At 34.1% G+C, this 19,992-nt stretch overlaps 4 protein-coding genes across 4 annotated transcripts; 3 read left to right on the forward strand and 1 right to left on the reverse strand.

Annotated features, from left to right (window-relative positions):
* The first annotated feature begins 1,670 nt into the window (after nucleotides 1-1,670).
* LOC124633643 (circadian clock-controlled protein daywake-like) lies at nucleotides 1,671-8,649 on the forward strand. The gene is made up of 5 exons (XM_047168928.1): nucleotides 1,671-1,825; nucleotides 4,241-4,460; nucleotides 7,479-7,609; nucleotides 7,924-8,079; nucleotides 8,419-8,649. The coding sequence occupies exons 1-5, from the start codon at nucleotides 1,765-1,767 to the stop codon at nucleotides 8,568-8,570; spliced, it is 720 nt and encodes a 239-aa protein (XP_047024884.1). The 5' UTR covers nucleotides 1,671-1,764; the 3' UTR covers nucleotides 8,571-8,649.
* Nucleotides 8,650-8,778: 129 nt separating this feature from the next.
* LOC124633641 lies at nucleotides 8,779-10,425 on the forward strand. The gene has a single exon (XM_047168926.1). It carries the CDS (start codon nucleotides 9,401-9,403, stop codon nucleotides 10,421-10,423), a length of 1,023 nt encoding a protein of 340 aa, XP_047024882.1. The 5' UTR covers nucleotides 8,779-9,400; the 3' UTR covers nucleotides 10,424-10,425.
* A 443-nt stretch (nucleotides 10,426-10,868) lies between these two features.
* Nucleotides 10,869-14,003, reverse strand: LOC124633644 (superoxide dismutase [Cu-Zn]). The gene is made up of 4 exons (XM_047168930.1): nucleotides 13,743-14,003; nucleotides 13,029-13,079; nucleotides 11,768-11,935; nucleotides 10,869-11,486 (listed from the first exon to the last, which is right to left on the reverse strand). The coding sequence occupies exons 1-4, from the start codon at nucleotides 13,806-13,808 to the stop codon at nucleotides 11,310-11,312; spliced, it is 462 nt and encodes a 153-aa protein (XP_047024886.1). The 5' UTR covers nucleotides 13,809-14,003; the 3' UTR covers nucleotides 10,869-11,309.
* Nucleotides 14,004-14,037: 34 nt separating this feature from the next.
* On the forward strand, nucleotides 14,038-15,948 carry LOC124633642. The gene is made up of 3 exons (XM_047168927.1): nucleotides 14,038-14,399; nucleotides 14,582-14,632; nucleotides 14,757-15,948. Exons 1-3 carry the CDS (start codon nucleotides 14,355-14,357, stop codon nucleotides 15,420-15,422), a joined length of 762 nt encoding a protein of 253 aa, XP_047024883.1. The 5' UTR covers nucleotides 14,038-14,354; the 3' UTR covers nucleotides 15,423-15,948.
* Nucleotides 15,949-19,992: the final 4,044 nt, after the last annotated feature.

The following is a 19,992-nucleotide window of genomic DNA, read 5'->3' on the forward strand; positions in this document are numbered from 1 at the left end:
ATGCCGGAAAATCACTACTTAGCCATAAGTAATTCAGTTTTATAATAGTAATTAATTAAAGTAATCGCTTACTAAGAAGGAGTCGATGACGTCACAGAAGCACGTAGACTCGTGAGTACGTGCTTGACAACCACCATAAAAGTTCCATAGATAGCCCAAACATTTTCCCATCAAAGTTCACTACACTGAGTACTTTTTATCGGTTCTATTTTTAGGACCCTTCGTCTCAGAAACACCGTATGATTTTGTATGAGCCAAAGAAATGGAGAAAAGCTTGTCTTAAGTATAGAGGATAGAAAAAATATTTCTTTACATGAGACAAATCTTGAGACCAAGAAAATCGACTTGTAAAGGAAATAATTTACGTAACTGTGGAACATTGTCCAGGATAACAAATCGCAGGATTTGTTTAGAAGCCTATTGTAGTATTTTTTCCAATAATTTTATTCTAAGCCCCAGAACAATCTTTATATGAATATTCTAAGAAAATCTAGGGTCGCAAAGGTGACAGCCAGCACTTAGCTGCCTTTGCGCAGCCATAAAATCGCCATAAAAATAATTTATTTATATTGGCCAGTCAGCTGCTGCCTAAGTTGCACGCGATGAAGAAAAATATATGCACTTTCGTACTTACGTCCACTTACGTCGTTTTAAACCAAGTTTTATTTCCAGGTTTTTTATCATGTAAACTTTTTATACCTATCTACATACATAACTGCTATGCACAGAATTCATCATCATCATCATCATCAGCCTTCTTTCAAAATTGCATCTACAATATTGCTTGTCTGAAGAGGAATTCGCCAATCTTTAATACTACAGACTCTGAGATCAGTAAACTTGGAGGCATTGGGATTAAACAATTCTGGCTAAGATTGGTGTTCCCGTGTCCCTTATCATTTTTTTATCTTACTAACTAATTGAACAACTTGGTTTACAGTGCAATTGAGCAATTGACGAAGTAATAAAATTATCAAATGTGTATATGGGTTCAAGACATTATATGACATAAAAAAAATTATACCATTCGAAGTAAGTTTTCGGAAAAACTGGGAGAAATTATAAAAACAGTGAATATGTTTACCTCAGAAGAGTTAACAGGTATTCGGTTCAGTACGAGCAGTTTATTGTTCGCGGTCGCAGTTCACGTTTCAAGATCAAGGTAAGGCGACCAAGTTCTGTTGTGTTTCGTAGTACTTGTCTTCTTAAGGGGAGTCGCTTTTTAGCCAAGTGTTTTTGTAAGCAGGCAATTAATTAATTTTAGAATTGATTGTAAAATCGTTTCTCAGGTAAAGAACAGTTTTATTTAGTATCTGAGGAATTGAATTAGAATCTGCCCTTGATGAGGAAAATAAAGATAACATCTGGACTTAGAGATGAGACATTCACGATAACAGAATTACTTTTCTTATTCACAGGTGATGAGCATTGCTAAACACGGAAATGACTAAGAAAAATAATGCGTCTTTATAAAGAAACAGATATCACATTATTATGTGGTCAGTATAAGCGAACATTACAAAACACCCAAAAATAAAAAATACCCAAAAGTATTTATGTTGACGTAGGCACAACAAAAAAAAACTAATTTTGAATAGAACATCCCCTTAAAAGTATCATGAATACTGCTATTGACAATGTCGGAATGACGTAGCAGGCAGCTTACTTCTCATATAAGTGTGGTCCTGCGGAGACGAGCGTCATACCCGCTCAGAACTCAACTGTGATACATCATACTACACCACACGACGACAGTGCACAAACATGAATAAGTTGACGTATCTTTGCTTCCTCGCTGTCATTTTGGGCGCGAACTCTGCGTCTGGTGAGTGCAGTTAGAATTTTTAAACTTAAAGTTTCGTTTAAATTTTGTGATTATGTTTTGTTATTAGGATTTAGATTTTTGTGATTTTGTTTTGATTGTTATGCAAGAAAAGTAATTAATTATTCAAACTGGGGATTTTAATTCAATTTTTTAAATATATTTCTCTGCTTAAAAGTTTTAGCACCTAATATTATTTTAAACAAATCAATCGAGATCGAAAAATAAAAGTGATAAAACTTGACAAAGTACTTAAATTCAAAGTAAATCTTCATCACAAATTTTTCAATCCTTTTCATACCAAAAAAACAATATTTTCTCTCAATTTTCAGTCAGTTCAGTTACATTGAATTTAATCTATATCGAAAGAGGAAAACTAACCACTAGCCATATTTACCATTTTCATACACCAGCGAATTTTCCGACCCTAAGAAAACTTCCGCTTAAACAAGCATCTTATCCATATCATTACATTTTAATTAATAAATAAAAATGTCAAATAATCAAATCGTTTGCAGAGCATTCGAAAAGTTTGAATATTTTTATTGCGGCAGTTGGAACCACACATATATGATAATTGAATAAAAAAAAAATGAATAGTCAAACGAACTGTTTTTAGGTGTAAATAAAAAATACTTTTTGAAAAATACATCATTTATTATTAAAAAAAAAAAACCGCCTTCCTTGCTTTCGTGATAAACATACACACATACATCATGCTATATAACAATATAAAAATACATAAATCGTGTTTCTAATAATAATCTACAATTTTCAAACAATTGACGATCAGAAAGTAATTATAACCATTTATCACAAAATCATTAAAGGATTCTCACGCTGTAATAAATGGTTAGATTCAGTCCAAAGTACCTACCAAAAGAGTATGTTATAGAGAGGAGCTACAGGTTATGTTAGGAAAGATTGTAATCACTATAAGTAAAATTGCTCATTTTATCGATACCTATTCGGTTTATTAGGTAAACATACATCCTATCATAAGCTACAAGCGTGCCAAATTTTTTTTCGTTTCATTGTACCTATTTATGCTTGAATAATAAACTTTTTAAGTTATCTATGAGTGGTTCAGTCGCCGAAAGAAAAATAATAATTTTTCATCCTTTTACATACTTAACAAGTAAGTGAATCACGTACATTCATTCATTACCGTTGTTTACACACACGCTCGATAGATGGCATTTTCCAATTGCGTCGCTTTATACATCGCGATATGGTTTCATTCAAAGTTTATATCCTTAGGTTTTTGCTTTACACTAGTATGTACCAGTTTTTGGAGTCAGAGCCTGTATTTTACAGGTTAACTGACTATTTAGAAAATAATATTGTTAGACTTGAGTCTTACTATAAACTAAATTAAAACAAAATATTTATTAAACAGTATTCATAAAATTAAATAAAGTATTTTACAGTATTAATTGAATCAACTGCTTTTATGCCGCTAATTATAGAACAATTGTGTCTCGCGTATATCTGCGCACCGGCATACAAGGGGTTAGGGTGCTTACATAAAGAAACAGGTTGCCGGTACAGACAAACCTGTACGGGTAGGTACCGATCAGTGCAGGTATAATATTTCAATACGATCCTATACAGTCACTTATAAAGAAATAGATAAACCTGTTTCTGTTTCAATAGGATTATATTGAAATATTATATAGCACTGATCGGTACCTACGCGTACAGGTTTGTCTGTACCGGTAACCTGTTTCTTTATGTAAGCACCCTTAAACAGTATTTAACGAATAAAATTTTTTTTCGAACTTACTTATTCCTAATAGTTTGTGTGTATGTCCTGAAGTAGTTACGTAGGTACTAAGTATTAGTATGTATTGTGTGTATCAAGTTTGTACTTAGATACTAGGAGTTTGTGTCGTCAGAGCCTATTATGTGACTTATATAAGGTAAATGCTCATTAAAGCTGAAATCACCATTCAATCTTGTGACGTCAATCTATTATCCAATAACTTTCAGCTATTAAACTGCAATAACTCATGTTTGTTTTGTTTGCTTAGGTACTTTTTACCAACTTCAAAAAAGAGGAGGTGGTCAAACTTTGAATTTATAATCAACCCTGTTCTTCCCATTTTCATTCGAAATAAGCTATCCATGTAAAGTTTTTATCATACCTGAACATTTTTAGGAAATAAACACTGTAAAGAAGATACAAACGCAAAAGTAAATTATTTTGTCGGAATTTTACGGCAAAACATTAAACTTACTTGAATCAAATACGATAGACAGAGAGCTTAGTGCCTGAGAAGGGAAATAGGCTACATATGAAATCGGGTGTCCCGCGAAGTGGCTTAATCCCTTGGGAACAGCTAGTACGGTATTTCATATCAAAAGCCTCCCTTTTAATTCTTAACTGACCATTAACCATTGATCCATCTTTTCCAGCTCCCTTCATCACGCCATGCAAGGCCGGAGACAACGCGTGCTATGTAGCCTCAGCTCAGGCAGCTGTTCCCTTCATAGCTGTGGGCATCCCTGAACTAGGGATCAAGTCTCTAGACCCCATGGAGTTTGACGTCATCAAGGGGGACCAAGGAGGACTCTCTCTGACGTTTAAGGACACCGCTGTGACTGGCATGAAGGGATGCAATGTTGATGGTGTTAAGTGAGTTTTTTTTTCTGTAACTTTTTTTTTACTTGATGTGTTTAGAGGAGGTTACTTTAAATACGGAGTCATGATTACCAAGAATATTTAAGTGATTCTTGAAATGCATTTTATTATATTTGCGGATAGGTAACTAGACCGGTACCTGAAAATGTAATGTACTCCTATTAAGGTGAAACGGACCATGTTTATGGGTAATTTTTGTTTGTGCTAGAAAATGTAGTAATGGCAAAAATAATCTTAAAGTTGTTATTTCTGTCAAGAGTGTTCTATTAGGTGCTAAGTAATGTCGTTCAAGGCATACAAAAGTATCACTTTCTTAAGCCTTGTTAATTTTAAAGACAACCTCTTGCCTCGCAAATGCATCATTGCTTAACGCCTGAATGGTGTAGCATTTAATCACGTCTTGGGAATCCCAAATAAATATTGCCTATCAGCCAATAGCCGTCCACTGCTGAATGTAGGTCTTCTCCGATGAGCGCCAACCATTCCGTTTCTGGGCAACTGACTGAAACAATAATTATATCTTTGGAAGTTTATATAATATGTAAACAATTGTTTAGCCTGATTTCCTGGATCAGAATGTATGTACAGACATATTTACCAAAACAAATCTGTCGTTGTAGATATCCTATAGGAAGTTGGTTACCGTAAATATTTTGTAAGCAGTTTAAATCTGTAAATAGCAAAAAAAAAACTTCACACATTCGAGCAGCTATAAATATGTTTGTTGTGAAGTTCAAATGTTTGTTCTAAGATTTGTCATTGTATCACACGTAATGCCCTTGTGCTCTACGTTTGTATATCTCATCATATTGTTGAAACTTTCCACTGAACTTAAAACCACGGAATAAATATTTACTTACTTTTTTTATTTTTTTTTTATTTAGGCTTACCAACTAAGACACATACAGAAAATCTTAAAAACAAAGGAAACAACAGTTAGTGTATGCTCTTAAATTAAAGCTAGGCTCAACATTATTTTTAGGCTGTTCAAGTAAAAGTAAAAGAGTTAAAAATTAAAAGTAATTAATAATAAAAGAAATTAAGAAATAATTAAAACAGGTAAAACATAATAAAACTTTAAAAATTAAAAATTAGGCTAACTCTTAATATGGCTGTATATGGCTCTTACCTACGTCAATAAAAATAATACTAAGTCCTGGTATTCTATTATCTCTATTTGTTCGTCATAAACTGAAAAAGGAACCTGGGCAGCTTTCGGCTCATTTTAATTGGGCAAGTGTCAGCAGTAGACACTTCCCTACGGACACACGTAAAACCGCGTGAAACAGCTGGTTTATCACCATTTATCATAATAATCGCAGCCTTCAAAGTGTAGTTATTACCGAATTCTAGGAAGATCTGCTTCAGTCATTAGTATTGTCAATATTGATTACCTGCGACCGTCATACGCGAACGTTTATCCTCTGGTTAGAAGCTTTTCGTAAAGTACTTACCCAATTAGCACGGCTATTTAAAGTGGTATCATAATATTGTGGATTTAGATTCGAACCAGTCTTTCATTTCAACAAGAAGGAAGATATGTGAACTCTTACTGGACCAAAGAAAGTAGATATATGTATGAAGCGATCGAAATTAAACATTTCTTTAGGATTCATTAAAGAGACGCTAATTTAAAGCCGCGCATTAGAATTTCGGGGTTGTACAGTCAATTCGTACATCCAAGTTATGGTACAATAATGAAGATGTGCAAGAATGTTGAATCTCTGCTTTTTATTGAGTTGGAAATCCAGATCTTCCTCTTTGTGCAATCGGGGGAAGGTCCCCTTATTTATTCCACTTTCAACTTCCTATTAATATATTTTCCTCGTCTTATGTCCAGTAGTCTTATGACATGGTGTCTCGTCATGCCATTGTGTAGAAGACAACCATTGTGACACTAAATACAGTCATAAATAACCCATAAACTTGGAAATAGAATTGTTTTATTATTGTTGTTTATGTAATTTTGTATAAAGGTCGTCGGAAACGCACAAGCGACTCCTTGGCTTTGCGTTTCGTTCAAATTCAATTTTAAACAATGAGTATTAAAAGTCCCTGTGAAATGTGGTACCTACCTGTGTATGCAAAAATCTGATGGATGTATACAACATACATTTTTCGTAGCATCAAGAATTCCCACAATTTGCTTGGACGGCTCTTAATTGCATTCCTTGCATAAGGTTGGCAGGATGTAGCCATAGGTCACTCAAAACTAAGGAAATACAAAACAATATGCAATCGTATAATTAACTTGCGGAAGACATAAATGTCAACATAAAGAACTTACCTATGTATTTTTTTGACTTTAATGACACAGTGATGATATAAAATGATTTAATAGAAAACCTGGTAGTTAATATGTGACGATTTTGTTTGATAAGCAAAAACTAAATAACTAGGTAGGTAGGTATTCACTTGATGGAAGTCTAAAATTAAGCACTTATTCAATTTTCCTAAGTAGTTAGACACAGGAAGATGTTTTATAGAACTTTAAAATTACCTATTGTGAGAAAATTAACTAGTTAGGCGACGTAATAAGATTTTGAAATTAATAACACTTTATACAATTTTATTGCAGTTATTCAAATTAGCTGAATTAACAATGTGTTTTTATTTAATTTACCAGTTTCGTAGGATATGATAACATTAAATATGAAAACAAACATTTTTAAAACTCTTTTGCCTAAAAATGAACCGTAGACTCATTAGCGATTTTGCATGCATACAGTTACAGTTACAGCCTTTTTATCGTCCCACTGCTGGGCACAGGCCTCCTCTCACATGGAGAAGGATGATTTGCATGCATATGTTCTCAAATTCACTGTTAATTTAAAACAGCTTAGTTACACAAGGGACAGGTACTCATTGTGGGTACCTAACTTGCGAAAGGAAATACACTTTATAATTAAGTCTTTATTCAATTAATAGTACCTACCTAACCATTCCAGAATTGGACTTCCACCTCTAAGTAGATAGATACATAATATTTATGAGCTTGCATTAATTTCGCAGACACGACCTGAACAAAGGCAAGCAGTCAGTGACAATCAGGTGCACCGTGGAGCTGAACGGTAACTACAAGCTCGACGGACAACTGCTCGTGCTGCCCATCAAGGGAGAGGGCAAATACAAGATTAATATCCGTAAGTTATTATTTTATTAGAAGTAAATAGATTTAAACAGGCCTTCAAGAAAAATGGTCGTCTTATAAAATTGGCCTTAGTAGGTTCTTCAATATACCTAATAGAAAACAATTTAGAAGAAAAACCGGCAATATTCTTTTTATTATCTTATTTTGTTTACACCGCATCCTCAGTCAGTCAGTGCTTACCTAAATCATAAGATGGCGTGTTTAGCTACAAAAGTAGTATTCGTACTTAGTTTCAGAAGACCTCAATCTGGGACTCTACTTCATAAAAAGAAGCCTCCTAACCCCACTTTTCTAACCACATTCCAGGTGACATAGTGATCAAAGCCAGCACAGCCCTGAGCACAGTGGACGGAGACGACGGCAAGAAGCACTGGAACATTGACAACTGGCACTTCACCCACCAGACCAAGACTGGAGCCACCTTCAAATTCGAGAACCTCTTCAATGGCAACAAAGTACTGGGTAAGCATCATCATGTCTATTTTCATTAATAACTAAAGCGGAAACTTCGAAAGGAGTACATTGTACTCTAATGGTATAGTCATCGGCTAGGAATATGTCTTTGAATATATCCTAGATGGGCAACATAAAATACAAAATCTATCATAAAGTCAAGGAAAAGCAAAATAAATTGATATGCTTGGAAATTGGTCCATAATTTGAGACGTAGGGTGAAAAGTCCATCCAATTTTATCGATATGCCTACCAAATAAATACCCAGTTCATCTATTCTCCTCTCTGATTATAATATTGACTATAACTCAAGATGCCTTGTCACTAATCACACAATTTCCATTCCAGCTGGCCCAGTAGAAGACTTCGTGAACACAAACTGGCGTGAGGTGATGCACGAGATCGCGCCCCCAATAGTCCACGCCATCGTGGCCCGTGTGGTGGAAGCTGTCTCCGCATTGTACAAGGCTGTCCCCGCTGAAGAACTGTTTATCGCTTAAATGGTTACCAAAGTTGTGCAGAATCGATCAAATCTGTAGGGTAGGAAACAAAGTGAGAATAAAATAGTATTTAAGTTTATTTATTTTGTCTTACTTTTTACTACCTCGATTTCCCCCATTCAAAGTGGACGATAAGCAATGGTGGATGGAAGCGATGATCGAGCAAAGTGGCGAATCTTGGGGGAGACATTTGTCCATTAGTGGACGTCTTTCGGCTGAAACGACGGCGATCCACCTTTTCAAATTTCCTAGCATAGGGAAATACATTCGAAATGAAACTAGAGCAACAGTTCCAGTCATAGATATAAGAATATAGATAAGTTCGCGCCCTGCGCTGTTCCAGTTGACAACTGAGATTCAAAAAGTTAGCGAATGAGCAAACTGAGCATCTAGACGAATATATTTCCTTATTTATTTATGATTTTGCAATAGCTACCTATCTTTTGTAGGAAGAATAGACAAAAATGAATCCAGATGCGATGAAAAGTTAAGTAGACATTAAGTGAAATATCTGCTGACTATTATAGTAAAAGAAAGGTCAAGCAGCACTAAACAAGTTTCACCGTAGCACGCAAAATGTTTTATTATCGTTTGGACTCTTTTTACTCATTTAAAAGTACTAGATATTGCCTATGTGAAAGGACAGGGCTTCATCTGACGATAACAGTTTTTAAAAAATAAAATCAGTTGACAAATGTCAACACACGGATTCTGTCACTGTCAAATTGCCTTGCGGTCGAATTTCAAAAAAGTAAGGTTATGTTATTATTTTTATAGCTACTATTTCTTTATTCATATAAAACTCTATAAAAAAACAATAGATTACAACTATGTTGTGTCCAGAAGTATGGGATTTTCCTCCTCCCAAAGTAATGGTGACCCACCGTGAAAATCAAGACTTAGAATCAGTAAATAAAACCGTAAATATGAATAATTATTACAAAAGTTTGGTTGTAACATGCCCCGACGAAATACAGGCTCCAGGGTTCATTCAAGACTTAGTCACAGAAGACACAGATTACTATAAACTATCTGGTTGTTCACTGGCAGAATTTGTGGAACCAGTTTTCATAGAAAATTTTGTAAAAACCGGTAAAGTTTACTGTTTATCAGTAGATGGAAACTGTATTACAGATAACTGCGCTGCTATAACACCAGACGGACATCTACTACTACATATTGTTGACTATGTTTATCAAACACTTGGATTTGAAGGCACAAAGAGGCCACATAACTTCTATGAAGTGAAAATAGATCTCAAAACAATAAAAAACTATTCCAAAGTGCAAACAGGGCTACAAAAACTAGAACAATTTGATTTAAATATAACATGGGAGCCTAATAATGAAAATATCTGCCCATCATCCATAGCAAAATACTTCAGCGACAGAGATGTAAATGTTTCAGTTCACTCACTAAACACTAAAAGTATATTACCAACTGTGACCGAAATACCAGTAGTAAAGGATGTTGATGCTGATGAAATGGTGGAATGGATTGGTCTGTTAGCTCTTGGAGTTGACATTACCCCAACAGACTCCTATATCAGCAGTTACTCCCAACCAGAAAGCGAGAACGCATTGAAAACTGGAAGGATATCCATTTTAACAACCAAAGGGTTCATAACTCCACCCCTTCTTAGTAATATTTGTAAGAAACTATCAGAATTTGTCCAAGCAAGAGAAACGGAGAACTACTGGGCATCTATAAGTATTCAAAGTGATGATAACTGCCTGTGGCAGTGGAATCCAAGTAGCCAAGCTATGTTCCAAGCTCATAGTTCATCAAGCACTGTGTTTTTTACTCATAATGGTAATGTGCTGTACTCAGTAGGTCATTTAAAATATTCATAAAACAAAGTGGTTTTTTTTCACAATCCTGAGTCAATATTAGATTCAAAGCTCATTCTTTCTTCCCTGAGTCACACTGAATAGAATTTGGTAATCATCTAGGTGTCTTATACCATACTATAAAATACAAATACATAATTATGTGCACTGACCTAAATGGTTATCTTTGTTGGTGATAAGGGAAAAACTAGAGTACTTAGAACTAAGTTTAATCTCAAATTATCATGATTATTGTCTTATATTACATAATTGTAAATGTGCAGTATTATTAGTTGTTTTTGGATCAACATTATTGAACAGATTATCAACTCTTATTTAACAAAAATTCACTGCAATATATATTAGGACAAAGAACAGATATGAATGGTGTGACCCTTGCTTCCCTGCCCGTTTTCTATAATGAGGATTTGGTACTCGAGACCTGATAAAAACAAAATAAAAAGCACCATCAATTTAGATACAACTTTATTGAAACAAACCAGTACATATGACATTTACATATCATGTGCCCTGCACCAATAGTAAAATAAAAAATAAAAATCAAAAGATTCCAATTTGTTCACTGAGATATGCCAGGAATGCTATTAAATAAATTACAACATCTAATAATCTTACATTCTAACTAATAGGTTATAGGGAACCTATACAGCAATGTTATCCTGTTTTTGGACTTACAATCCCGATACACAGAAGACATTAAATACACTTACAGAGGCACATACATGAGTTTAGGTAACTAGCTGATTCTTTAATATCCCTTTGATATGACAACTATCTGATGGTGAAAACTGGGATAATGGAATCAGCCATAAACCCTAAACAGAAAAATCTCCACCAAGCTTCACTAATACTACAGTAGCATTATACAGGGACTGGAGTATAGGACAATCTAGACCTGGGCAAGTCCGATAACACCGCAGGCAATACGGGCTCCAGCATTGCCAGTGGTCTTGCTCAGTTCGTGGCCACCGGCTCCAAGGTCATCAGGGTCAGCGTGCACGACCAGGGTGCGGCCAATGATGCTGTGGGGGCCGGACAAAGAAATCAGTTTGTCTTGGATGTTCACCTGTAATAATTGAAATATTCTTGTTAGTATTTGTTCAGAGTTTGGGATCCAATCCGACAGGTGTACATAACTTCAATGTTAATTAAAAGCTGAATGTATAAGAGAAAAAACCTTATGAAATTCAAATATTTAGAAAGGACGCGCAGATATGTCATAACGCAAAATCTCTTAAGTACCGTCGCCAAAATACGGATGTTCTCATCTTTCCTTCCTCTAACAAATAAGAACTAATGGTGCAGTAGACTGATACCTACAAGTAACTACTTATACAAGTACTTTACCTGAGTGGCACCAGTACCAGAGGCCTCAATGTTGCCGAGGTCTCCAACATGGCGGACAGCGCTGTCAGGCGCTCCATGTTCCAACTTCAAGGGGTTGAAGTGAGCACCCGCAGATGTGCAGCCATTTGTGTTGTCTCCAAACTCATGAACATGGAATCCATGCTTGCCCTGCAATAAAAAAAATGGTGGAGATTTTTTGAATAAATTCTTCAGAAATGCAATAAATTAGGTGATATTTCGAACAGAAATAAATCTGTTTTGGTTTTTTATCTGAGGTGTTTATACATATAACAATTTCAATTTCTACTTCAAAGTTTCAAAATGGAGTGAACTTTACACCTAAAATGAAATCTTACTTATCATCATTACATTAACAAATCACTGCACAATGTGAAAGAATTCTTTATAATAATAACAAAATATAGTAAGTAACCTTTGATACCTTATCAGATATTTCTTCAATGCAAGTTAAAATAACAGTTTTTACGCATGATATTTATGTAATTATAGCTCTCTTGAATAGTTTATTTAGATTATTACGTAATGACCTCGAAGTGTTGTTTCAGTACACCGTCGGTAATCATTGTGTATGCTAATTTTATGTATAAGATACCGATACTTCACAACCCATATAAAAACTGTGTTGTCATTCTACATTATCATTTAATATTGTTTTACATACACATTGTTGGTACTTGATATTCAAGTCGTTTTGTGGAAAGTTCTAAAATAAGAAATAGGTAGCATTGTCAAGTTTAATTTTATACTCAGTAGCTAACTTAGTAGTTATCCTTTTATCGAAAAACTTGGGCTGCTTTGTAAACTGTACATTTTGAGGCAAGACTAATAAATATTAGTGTGTTGTTTAATAGTCTACACGCATGCGCATAGACTTGTTGTATGAACACTACTTATTGGCTGCAACACAGGCTCTGAGTGAACCAACAGGTAATCAATATAATTATGCAGTGGAAAATTACTGACTGCAAATAATTCTTTCTGTACAGAATGCATAATAATATGTATGAGTTCCAGAGTTACTTGGATATATAAGAACAAGTACATAATATTATAATGTGCCAATCCAAATTAAAAATTGTAATAACAGCTTGATGAAAATGGTGAAGAGGTTTATATATATTGTTATTTGTATAATATATCTTCTAATGTAATACAGGTCAATAATTTAGACCTTGAATGCACTACTTAAATAGCGATATGTAATAAATAATTAATTACATGTAAATTAATTTGTACGTACCTGTTTAAGACCGTGAACTTCACCAGTCAGTACAACTGCTGAGTTTTCATCCTGAAACATTATTAAAGAAAAATATTGTAAAAATGTAATAATGTAACAACTATAAACAAGTTTAGATAATAAAATAATGTATATAATTTATATTTTGTAATAATGCATTTTATAATAAAAAATGTTTTGTTTTTTTTGGATCACGTTTATTTGAATATGTAAGATATGTGAGATGTAAACATGTGGGTACTCAGATACATATTTTTTGTGGTTGGGTCAAAGTCTGATACTAGTACTTCCTGTTGAAAAGTTATTTCATAAATATATCTAAAATAAGTTCAGGTATCTAAATTATGAAGCTATAACGAAATACAGCATTATTGAAGTGTGACTTTAGCAACTTATAAAAATTCAATAATTATGTGAATATCATGCTACCTAGCACTAAGTAGATTCTGCTGAATCACGATCGATTCCAAAACCATGCGCGCCATTATTGATATACTAACCATCATTCCAGAACCATCTTATTACGAATGATAAGAAATGTACATAAACTACATGTAGGTAGCCACTTATTAAGTCATACTCTAAGTGCCACATTCTTATGCTAGAAAACCTAAGTATTATGACGTAAATTAGTGGTTTTCAAGGTCTTACACAACAGAAACTCCTGTCAAATCTTTTTTTATTGTAAAAAATACACGTTTTTTCTTTAATTACCTTCTGAGCGAAGTAAACGGTTCCAGTCACGTCGCCCTTGAGAACACACACTGCTTTTGCCGGCATTTTGAGTACTTATTAGAAAGATTCGAAAGTAATTAAACACTGAAAAGTGTGATAAATCACAACTGAACTTGATACTTGAGCTCTTTACGCGTTAATTTCTTTCGAAGAAATGATTTAAGATTTTATCGACGACCGATACTGACGACACCGGAGACACCAAAAAAGCCAATCAGTTTGACACTGACAGTTCACTCACTGAAGTCCTCTTGAATATCAAAAAGCTAGAAATACCATGTTGGTTAGTACCCCAAATTCCAGGATAGAAATTAAATTCCTGTCTCCTGAGTTGTATTTGAGATTTTCAAATAATTATTTGAAGTTTTTGAATCAAGTTTTTATTTATTTTTATTTAAGGTAAAGCTGCGTCGTGAATTCATGCAATGGAACGTAATTTTGACAGCTTTTGCCTCAGTCATTATTGTCAAAAAGTAGCTATATAAATAAAACAATTATTTACAATTTAAATGTGTTTGAATTCCAATCTGTTAATATTGGTTTTTAATTTAGTTTAGTATCTGTGTTTATTGTTACTTATTATTTACACGAATGGCAGATCACGAATTTCAATTCCCCGCACCAGTATGTTCAAACGTAAGTAAAAGCAACCGCACCGCAACCCTATTTTATTTGGCTAAACATAACCTGATATAATAAAATTTTTGTTTTTTTAGTTTTATATTAATACGGATGGTTATATTGATAAACTATATTATATAGCTAAACTTGTTAGAGATAAAAATCTGTTATTTAATTTGCATGATATTAATTTACAGGTTGCTGCAGATATTGCCAAGAACAGTACTATTATAGAAGAAGGTCCAAGGGTAAGAATATCAAATCTTTAACTAAAAATTGGAATTTTAAAATGGTTTCAAGAATTATTTCCATTGAAGATCTTGACCATTGATAAAGAAGTGGTTATTTATTCATATTATTATTCTTTTTCAGATTTGTCCGCTATGCAACTCAATAGTTAGACTATTTTATATACATTACACTTCCAAAATATTAATGTGTGAAAATTTGAAGTGTGAATATCCATTCGGAGATGATTTCACTATTTATGAAAGCGATGATGACGGTTACTTCTTATCTGAACTAGATTTATCCAGCATTAAATCCAAAAAAGGCAGCCAGTTAGGCAAAGGCGCCAGTCGGAACAGATGTACATCAACACAGGGAACCTCATCAGAACTATCTACAGCAGAATGGTCAGAAATTAACAGATTAAATCAAGCCTATGATTCTGACGACAGTCTGACCTCATCAAAAATATTCACAAAAAAATCTAGCCAACGAAGATTAGAGAAGAGAGCTAAAAGACAAGAAAACGAAGAAAAAATTAAACAAAATGTTGAGAAAATAAAAGAATTAAACAAAGTTCTATTTAGTGATGAAGAGAAATTAGATACAATACATAATGAAAAATGGTTAAAGAATTTATCATCGATGCAATCATCTTCAGGAATGAGGCTAGTGAACGATCAGGAATTACAGAAACTGAAGAAGGCTGAGCATGTTCCTGTAGGAGAGTTGAAAATAGACATCGAGGCCCGACAGGATTCTATATCCTCGATTAAAATAGAAATTGGAAATCAACTAGCAAAGAAGTAGAATAATATTTTTTTGCATAAATGGAATATTGTAAAACATATGGTTTTGAAGGAACCCTGTGTGACAATAATTTATAATTTTTATTGTCAAGCTTGTAGTACAATGAATGGTGCTATTAAAGCTATTTTATTTACTGGAACATGTATAAAATAATGTATTACCTACAGGGTGTATATTACAGTATACAGAAAGAAAGCGTATTATGTGGGTGTGTGAAGTTTATTTTTTGTTAGTTAAGATTTGTCTGCTTTTTGCTATCATGAAAAATTGCCAGACACTTATCCTAACAATTTTACTCTGATATATTTTCTTCAATGTTGAGTTCAAAGTCAGGTGATCCATTTAATAATGTGAGCTTTTGTCTTATACCCACTACTTTTGTATAGTCGTACTAAAAAGGGACAGTCTGTCCTTTATATTTCCAACAGTTCAATCAACAGCATTACCTGGTGAGGTGGGATACAGTAGATCTGTGATTTCAATATATATCTGTTTGCTTTTATTTATTTTCATTTTATTAAGAAACAATGTCCGTTTTACCACAAAAACTTTTAAACGTCAGTTTATGCCTTGTCTAAAAAAATGTCAAATTATGACGTTGACATATGGTACATTTTGCAGCCAAAATTTTATTAGACAAGTGTAAAACAGGGTTTAAAGTTTTTGTAGTAAGGCCCTGTATGTTTACTTTGTCTATGTATTATTGATTGTATGTTGTATGTGCTGCGTGTATTAAAATTATAAGACTTTGTGTTAAGTCCGATTTCAATTGTTTTTATTAATAACCTTTTTAACAAAACATGAGGGGCATGAAGCCTCATGTCATTTGCAGTCATAGCATATTGGTTATTACCGCCTTACCGCCGACGTCATCATCATCACCTGCCTAGCTCTTTCCCAACTTAGTTACGGTCAGTTTCTAGTCTAACCAGATGCAGTTGATTACCAATGTTTTACTTGAAGCGATTACCTATCTGACCTCCTCAACCCAGTTACTAACACAGACTTATACCACAGATTATATAATAGTTACTACGTAACAGATAAATCACTCCATACAAAAAAGTCCATACCTACTGTTATAAGCACCTACAAGTTCCCCAACTACCTACAAATTCCTAGCTGCGTTATAAAATGAACCTTAAAAGCTCGAGCGCTTGATTGTTATTCCAATGCGATAGCGCACAGTTCATTGACCGCAACCGTGCCGTGGCCGTGCTTAGGGTTGCTTCTTACAATTTATTAATATTTAAGTAGGAAAACAAAGTTACGCTTATTTTAAGATTTTAAACTGAGTTTTTAAATAAAAAGTAATATCAAGAATATTTTTCTTTAGTTAACTATTGTATTGCCTACTAAAATGGAGTATGGGTACATATTACTAAATATTACCTAATACGTAAGCATAGGTAAGTACTTAAGTAAAGCTTTCGTCAAAATCAAAGGCGGTTTCCAACTATTTTTCGAGCACAAGTGCCATACCCCATATGGTACAACTCCTTCGAGTGTTGATACATACCTAAAATTGGTTTCTGCGTAGCGACACGTAATGTTCCGAGTCGTCATTAAAGTGGACCAGAACTATACCTACTTACACTCGAGATGTGTTTTGAGCTACAAAACTCACAATCCTACTTATATTATAAATGTGAAAGTTTGTGAGAATGTATGGATGTATGTTTGTTATTCAATCACGCAAAAACGGCAGGACCGATTTGATTGAAATTTGGTATGTAGATAGGTGATACCCTGGATTAACACATAGGCTACTTTTTATCAACACAACACGCGGGCGAAGCCGCTGGCGGAAGCTAGTATAGTTCATATAACTAAGTAGGTATCTAAAGTAAAATAAGTACCTAATGATCTCTGTTGTTAAAATCATAAAGTAGATAAGTATTAAAATATTAAAAAAAAATAGAATTACTAGATAAGTTCATACATATAAAATGTTTCTAAATCTTACAATAGTCGCATATAAACCAACACAACACAAAATAATCCATCAATTTGTGAGGTAGCTTAAAAAACCTAATAAAAACCAACAGCATAACATGCCACGAAATAAAAATAATAATATTGGAGCGCGCACGGCGCGTGTGACTGTTGAAAGCCCTGAGCCGCATGGGGCTACCGGTAACCCAGCGAGCGGTAGGCATTTATCGCGCGCAAGTACGTCGAGTGACAGAGGCCTGCTTATACTCCTCGTTATAGTATTTGTGTCCGTTAGCAAACTAATACTCTTTATTATGATCCTTAAATCCGTTCTATGGGGCTTAATAAAGTTTTATATCTGCTGGTTCACAAGATTTTATTAAAAACTAACTGGCTTATGAAAAAATTATATAGAGGGTTCACAGATCACAGAAAGTTACTCGTAATATCCGGTTGCATTTCCTTGTTCCGTTTTCTTTTTAATAAATGTCCGCGTAGTTATTTAGCCACTTATTAATTAATTACACTGGTCAACAGCATTTTTCGTGCAAAGGTGAAATATATCATTTCTTATAGATTATTTGATACTTAATCGAAGTCCAGAACATAAAGTTGCACTAGCATGTCGGGATTTAGAGATATACCCCTCCTAAAGTACCAAATGCGCGTTTTTTAACGATATTTGACGATTTTTTTGAAGGACAGCAAAATTGTTTTTTAGTTTCTATCTATAGCATTATATAGTACTACTCTTCCCGATTGAAATTCATTTTTATTTCGAACGCTAAGAGTTTAAATTTTCATGAAATAGGTATACAGCTACGGTAGTTCGATCTTCCCTATATTTTATTTGGCCTGTTAGTATGAAAAAACTCCACTTTAGATATAAAATGGTATATATTGAGAAAGAAAACTTGCAAAAATATAAATTAAAATGGTGTTAATGCGGGGAAAGTAGTACTATATAATGCTTTAGTTAGAAATTACTAGAAAATTTTGCTGTCCCCAAAAAAATACATCAAATTTCATAAAAAACGGCGTTTTTGTTACTTTAGGAGGGGTATATCTCTAAATCCCTACGAGCTAGTGCAACTTCATGTTCTGGACTTCGATTACCTACGTATCAAATATTCTACAAGAAATTGTATATTTCACCTTTGCACCAAAAAAATAATAATAATTTGTTGACCAGTGTTATTGTTCCTGATTAAAATGTCTTCCTAGTGACGACGATCCTATCGATAAATAGATGGTTATAGTATCAAACTGTACATAGGTACATATACTGGACTGGTGGGCCTTATGTTTAGTATGAATAAATCTGTAACTCGCCACAAGCTATATAAGTGCCCATATATAAACTAGTAGGTACCTGCACAGGTATCTAAGTGTAATCTAGTATTGATGATACCTAGGTAGTCTAGGCTGAGAGGCGAGTCACGCAGTTAGTGAAAGCCAATGCGGTCGCTTCTCATATGTCTTGAAAATTACCTTGATTACATTTTACCTTTATCTCATTAGGATGGCTACTATGACCTAGGTTCTACGTCCATCTATCGAAGTTAAATAAAAGTAGACGCCAAGTACCTAGGTAGATTTAGGTGGTTAGCGATTTTGGTGGTAGTAATAGTGGTTTCCATTGATCTGCGACTTTTTCCTTCAGTTATAAAATCTAGTAGGTATTGATAAGCAATTATCCTTGTGGATTAACGATTCGTGGGGGTTACTATGACCAAAACTTGCTGTTACCTAAATCCAATAGGCACCTACCGGCCGATTTCAGAGAAATTGAAAACTTTTGGAAGGCAGTAAAGTTCTGTTACTTATTTGTGTTAAGTGTGTTTAGAAATCGCTGGAGTTAAACAATCCGAAACAAATATTGGTTGTTTTAGGTTGCAAGTATCATTCCCTTCCTTTATTACTTAAAGAATATGGTTTTCAATATGGACTTTCATGGTAGCAATGCAGAGGATCAGGTACATCCAGAAGCTGGCAGCTGTCTCCACCGGGCGTGGCAGGACGTTCTCTAGGAGTTTGAACTTGACTTTCCCTTACGGACGCTGGTCGTCGCAAGCGCATGCTTACCTATGTACGACGAATGTGATCGGACTTGTAGACCGGATAAACTATGTAAGTAGGTAAGGAGTAGGGTGAACTCATCTAACTTCGTGACAAAGGCATTTGAGTAATAAAATACCAATAAATTATTAATTAATTTACTTCAGTCTCAGCATGAGTTTTAATCAGTCTTTTATGAGGAATATTAGCACAAATAATCAGATTTTTTTCTAGAAACCTAAGAGTTATACCAAATTTACTAAACTAAGTCAACTTGCCTAATTCCGTGGTGACCTCTTTAAGTCCGTGATAGCTAATACTTTAATTCTGATATAACGGAATTAGGCAAGTTAACTTTATTTAAGTAGTAGTAAAGTCTCCGAGTATTTTCTGTTCTTCTTTTTGGGGGCATCCATGATATATCTGAAAGTAAACAAGCAAATTAAAATATTAAATACGTATCTACCTGCTTAGATTTTAGCGTCTGCCCAAATTTGAGCTCATATTAATAAAAAAAGATGCGAAATTTGGTAAATTACTCCCGCAATTACGTGACAAGTTCAAAAAAAGTGTCACC

Source organism: Helicoverpa zea, chromosome 10 (genome assembly GCF_022581195.2).
Source record: "Helicoverpa zea isolate HzStark_Cry1AcR chromosome 10, ilHelZeax1.1, whole genome shotgun sequence".
NCBI classification, from domain to species: Eukaryota; Metazoa; Arthropoda; class Insecta; order Lepidoptera; family Noctuidae; genus Helicoverpa; species Helicoverpa zea.